General features: G+C 38.2%; 1 protein-coding gene across 1 annotated transcript in view; it reads left to right on the forward strand.

Moving 5' to 3' along the window:
- LOC119417984 (collagen alpha-1(XII) chain) overlaps positions 1-6,005 on the forward strand; it is a gene marked incomplete in the record, with an annotated part of 211,081 nt that overhangs the window by 99,193 nt on the left and 105,883 nt on the right. The window contains 4 exon segments of the mRNA XM_037685231.1: positions 252-381; positions 482-621; positions 694-823; positions 3,513-3,652. Of these exon segments, the coding sequence (XP_037541159.1) occupies positions 252-381; positions 482-621; positions 694-823; positions 3,513-3,652 (540 nt within the window).

Here is a 6,005-nt window from a genome sequence, read left to right on the forward strand (position 1 = left end):
ATATATATATATATTATATATGATGGTTTTATATATATATATATATTTATATATATATATATATACATATATAACTGTCATATATAATATATATATTATATATATATATACATATATTATATATGACGGTTATATATATATATATATATAATATATATATATATATTATATAAAATATATGTACATATATAACTGTCAAAGCTGGTTTATCCAGCCTTTCTGACCCAGATGTTTGTTTTGTGTGTGACCAGGACCAGGTGCCTGGAACCACCACCAGCACTGTGCTGAAGAACCTGAGCTCAGACACAGAGTACACGGTCACCGTGGTTCCGGTCTACCCTGAGATGGAGGGCAAGCCTCAGTCTGAGAACGGGAGGACGAGTGAGTGTACCTAGGCCCCCAGCAGGAAACATTTGTCACGTGAGTTTCATCAGAAGCAGCCTCGGGTCAGTTTAAAACTCCACCCGCTGCTCCTCCTCAGATCCAGTGGGTGGAGTGAAGAACCTGAAGGTGGTGGATCCGACCGTCAGCACGCTGACGGCTCGCTGGGACCCGGCGGTGGGAAACGTCCGAAGCTACAAGGTCCTGTACGCAGCGCAGCCAGGAGGAGAGCAGCAGACGGTAAAACAAGTGCAGGTGCATTTTATCTACTGGGATGAACAGGTCATGAACGGTTCTGACTTGGTTTCACAGGAGGAGGTGTCAGGCGGGACCACCAGCACCATCCTGAGGAACCTGGAGTCCGACACGCTCTACAGCGTGGCCGTTATTCCCGTTTACCCTGACGTGGAGGGAATCAGGCAGGAGGAGAAGGGACGGACGAGTGAGTGAGCCTTCACACTCAGACAGTGAAATGCTTTGGACCCAGGACTCCTGGGTTCTGTTCAGGTGGGCCTCAGGTGTGGGTAGGTTTGGGCTCTCGTTCTGTTGGTTCTGCTTTCCATCTTTAGTCAAGAGTGCTGAACATCGTCCTGCTGGGTGGGTTCTTTAACCCTCGGGGAGAAGTCCGCTCAGCTTGGAGGAACAAAGTTCTGACACATTTCCTTCCAGCAGAGCAGCCGACACCTTTTGGACCTCCACGTCCTTCGGATGTTGGTCGTTTTGTCAAACCTTTAAAACTTCAAGTCCTCAGATTGTTCCAGCCCTGGAACTTCTGCTGGCCACTTCAAGGCTGAACAAAACCTCAGACCACGTTAAAGGTGTGTCCACCTGAAGGCCCGCGGGCCACATTAGGGCCTGACTAAAACTTTGTCTGTCCCTTGAGATAATAACAAAAACTAAAACCAAGGTTCATTCCAAACCATGAGCCTCAAACTGAGGCATCGAACCACAACCTTAAAACCAGGACACTGCAGGAGGCCTGCAAGCCACTTGTGGCCCTTGAGTGATTTACGTATGTACGTCTGGCCTGCCGAATTTTATTAATTAAAAGTATAAAATAAAAATTTTGAAAAGATCTGTGAAAAACCTTTAAATATTTTGAAATAGCAAATATTTCAGTGAGACAGGCAGTTCTGTTGAGGATCCATCTTATTTATCAACAGTTTCACGAGCACGCAGAGGAACGCTGAGAGACGTGGCCCCTCCCACCATAAGTCTTACATGACACAATGCCTGGCGTCACTCTGTGACCACTCGCTCTCTGTTTGTTCTGCAGGGAAGATACTCGCTGCCTGACTACTCAGTGTTTACTCTCTTATACGTATTGGGCAAAACCTCTGACGCCTGCTGTCAGTTTACAGCCAAGAACAGAGCAGACCTGAACAGGACATTAACAAAAACAACATATTTACACACTCAAATACATCGCAAACAGTCAGAGACATCGTAAACAGTCAGAAACATCGCAAACAGTCAGAGACGTAAACAGTCAGAGACATCACAAACAGTCAGAGACATCACAAACAGTCATAGACATCGTAAACAGTCAGAAACATCGTAAACAGTCAGAGACATCGCAAACAGTCATAGACATCGTAAACAGCCAGAGACATCGTAAACAGTCAGAGACATCGTAAACAGTCAGAGACATTGTAAACAGCCAGAAACATTGTAAACAGTCAAAAACATCTTAAACAGTCAGATACATCGTAAACAGTCACAAACATCGTAAACAGTTACAAACATCACAAACAGTCAGAGACATATCAAACAGTCAGAGACATCTCAAACAGTCACAAACATTGTAAACAGTCACAAACATCGTAAAAAGTCACAAACATCGTAAACAGTCAGAGACATTGCAAACAGTCAGAGACATCGCAAACAGTCAGAGACATCGCAAACAATCAGAGACATCGCAAACAGCCAGAAACATCGTAAACAGTCAGAAACATCGCAAACAGCCAGAAACATCATAAACAGTCAGAGACATTGCAAACAGTCAGAGACATCGTAAACTGTCAGATACATCGTAAACCATACCACTTTATTTATAAAGCACTTAAAACAGGTACAAGGCCAACCAAAGTGCTGTACAGACAGAACAACAGGTAACACACAAAGCAAAATACAAAATGAAGTAAATCAAAATATAGACATAAAAACGATGCAGATAATGACGACAAACCAGTGTGGAGCATACAGGATCAAACACAGATCCTCTGGTGTTGAAAGCTACTGAATAGTAGTGAGTTTTTAAATGGGACTTGAAAATTGAGAGGGAGGGGGCCTGTCTGACAAGCAGAGGTAACTCGTTCCAGAGTCTTGGTCCTGCTACAGAGAAGGCCCTGTCACCTCTGCGCTTAAGACAGATCAGAAACAGTCAGAAACGTCAGAAACAGTTAGAAACATCATAAACAGTCAGATACATCGTAAACAGTCAAAAATGTCATAAACAGTAAGAGACATCGCGAACAGTCAGAAACATGGTAAACAGTCAAAGACATTGCAAACAGTCAGAAACATCATAGTCAGATACATCGTAAACAGTCAGAGACATCGCAAACAGTCAGAGACATTGCAAACAGTCAGAAACATCGTAAACAATCAGAAACACCGTAAACAATCAGAAACATCGTAAACAGCCAGAAACATTGTAAACAGTCAAAAACATCTTAAACAGTCAGATACATCATAGTCAGATACATCGTAAACAGTCAGAGACATCGCAAACAGTCAGAGACATTGCAAACAGTCAGAAACATTGCAAACAGTCAGAAACATTGCAAACAGCCAGAAACATTGTAAACAGTCGAAAACATCTTAAACAGTCAGATACATCATAAACAGTCAGAGACATCGCAACAGTCAGAGACATCGTAAACAGTCAGAAACAATGCTAACAGTCAGAAACATCGCTAACAGTCAGAGACATTGTAAACATTGTCTCATTGAGCCACGAGGACTCATTTACAAGAGAACTGTTTTTAACAAACACAGATGAGGTTCAAACAACAACAAACATATAAAAGCACATAAAATGAAAAGTAAATGGAAGAAATGAAGTAAAAACAAGACAAAAACAGCTACATTAACAAGACATTCAACAGGACATTATGTGTGTCTTTCAGAACCTCTGAGTGGAGTGAAGAACCTCCAGGTGACAGACCCCACCGTCAGCTCCCTGAAGGTCCGCTGGGACCCGGCTGATGGCGACGTCCGGCAGTATAAGGTCCTCTACGTTCCGACGGCCGGAGGAGCTGAGAGCATGGTCAGTTCTCCCTGAAACAAAGCTCTGATTGTAACCAGGTTCGGTTAGGTCCTCTGGACCGAACAGGATGCTGAACAATCATCCATGTAGATCAATCTAACCTGACTGAACCTGGTTAGAATGATCTACCTGGATGATTGTTCAGCATCAGAATAAACCTTTGATTGATTAGTTTCCGCTCCTCTTTAGGCTTGATTCATTTCCTGAGATCATTTCTTTAATACTTTGTTATACATTCTTTGTTTGAATGTTCTTTGTTAGATGTTCTTTGTTTGAACGTTTTTTGAACGTTCTTTGCTAGACTTTCTTTCTATGAACGTTCTTTGTTAGATGTTCTTTCTTTGATGTTCTTTCTTTGAACATTCCTTTTTAGATGTTTGTTAGATGTTCTTTTTTAGATGTTCTTTCTATGAATGTTCTTTGTTAGATGTACTCACGTGATGTTCTTTGTTTGAACGTTCTTTGTTAGATGTTCTTTGTTAGATGTTCTTAGTTAGTCATTCTTTGTTAGATGTTCTTTGTTATGTTCTTTGTTAAATGTTCTTTCTTTAATGTTCTTTCTTGAACGTTCTTTGTTAGATGTTCTTTGTTGATGTTCTTTGTTTGAACGGTCTTTGTTTGATGTTCTTTGTTAGATGTTCTTAGTTAATCATTCTATGTTAGACGTTCTTTGTTAGATGTTCTTTGTTATGTTCTTTGTTAGATGTTTTTTGTTAGATGTTCTTTGTTAGATGTTCTTAGACGTTCATTGTTAGATGTTCTTTGTTTGAACGTTCCTTGTTAGATGTTCTTTGTTTGAACGTTTCTTGTTAGATGTTCTTTGTTAGATGTTCTTTGTAAAAAGTTCTTTCTATGAATTTTCTTTGTTAGATGTTCTTTGTTTGATGTTCTTTGTTTGATGTTCTTTGTTTGAACGTTCTTTGCTTGATGTTCTTTGTTAGATGTTCTTAGTTTGATGTTCTTTGTTTGATGTTCTTATTTAGACGTTCTTTGTTAGACGTTGTTTGATAGACGTTCTTTCTTTGATGTTCTTTCTTTGAACGTTCTTTGTTAGATGTTCTTTGTTTGATGTTCTTTGTTTGATGTTCTTATTTAGACGTTCTTTGTTAGATGTTGTTTGATAGACATTGTTTCTTAGATATTCTTTCTTTGATGTTCTTTCTTTGAATGTTCTTTGTTAGATGTTCTTTGGTAGATGTTCTTTGGTAGATGTTCTTTGGTAGATGTTTTTTGTTAGATGTTCTTAGTTAGTCGTTCTTTGTTAGACGTTCTTTGTTAGATGTGCTTTGTTATGTTCTTTGGTAGATGTTCTTAGTTAGTCGTTCTTTGTTAGATGTTCTTTCTTTGATGTTCTTAGACATTCTTTGTTAGAGTTTATTTGTTAGATGTTCTTTGTTAGATGTTCTTTCTTTGAACGTTTTTTTGTTAGATGTTCTTAGTTGTTCTTTGTTAGATGTTCTTTCTTTGATGTTCTTAGTTAGACATTCTTTGTTAGACGTTCTTTGTTACTCGTTCTTTGTTTCATGTCCTTTCTTTGAACCTTCTTTGTTAGACGTTCTTTGTTACTCGTTCTTTGTTTGAACGTTCATTGTTTGATGTTCTTTGTAAGAGGTTCTTTGTTTGAAAGTTCTTAGTTAGATGTTCTTTGAACGTTCTTTGTTAGACATTCATTGTTTGAACATTCTTTGTTAGTTGTTCTTGTTAGATGTTCTTTTTTGATGTTCTTTTTTTAAATGTTCTTGTTTGAATGTTCTTAGTTGGACGTTTTTTTTAGATGTTATTTGTTAGAGGTTGTTTGTTAAACCTTCTTTGTTTGAACATTCTTTTTTAGATGTTGTTAGTTAGATGTTCTTTGTTTTAATGTTGTTTGTTAGACATACTTTACTAAGACGTTCTTTGTTTGATGTTTTTGTGTAACTTTCTTTGTTAAGACGTTGTTTGCTAGATGTTGTTTGTTGGATGTTGTTTGTTAGACGTTCTTTGTTAGATGTTCTTAGTTAGACGTTCTTTGTTATATGTTGTTTGTTTGATGTTCTTTGTAAGATGTTCTTAGATTATTTTGTTAGATGTTCTTTCTTTGATGTTCTTTCTTTGAATGTTCTTTCTTTGATGTTCTTTCTTTGATGTTCTTTGTTAGATGTACTTAGACATTTTTTGTCAGATGTTATTTCTTTTATGTTCTTTGTTTGATGTCCTTTGTTTGAACGTTCTCTGTTAGACATCCTTTGTTTGATGTTCTTTGTTTGATGTCCTTTGTTTGAACGTTCTTTGCTAGATGTTCTTTGTTAGATGTTCTTTGTTTGAACGTTCTTTGTTAGATGTTCTTTGTTTTAACGTTCTTTGTTAGATGTTC

The sequence above is a fragment of the Nematolebias whitei genome, chromosome 12, assembly GCF_014905685.2.
Source record: "Nematolebias whitei isolate Nwh7 chromosome 12, NemWhi1, whole genome shotgun sequence".
Taxonomy (NCBI): domain Eukaryota; kingdom Metazoa; phylum Chordata; class Actinopteri; order Cyprinodontiformes; family Rivulidae; genus Nematolebias; species Nematolebias whitei.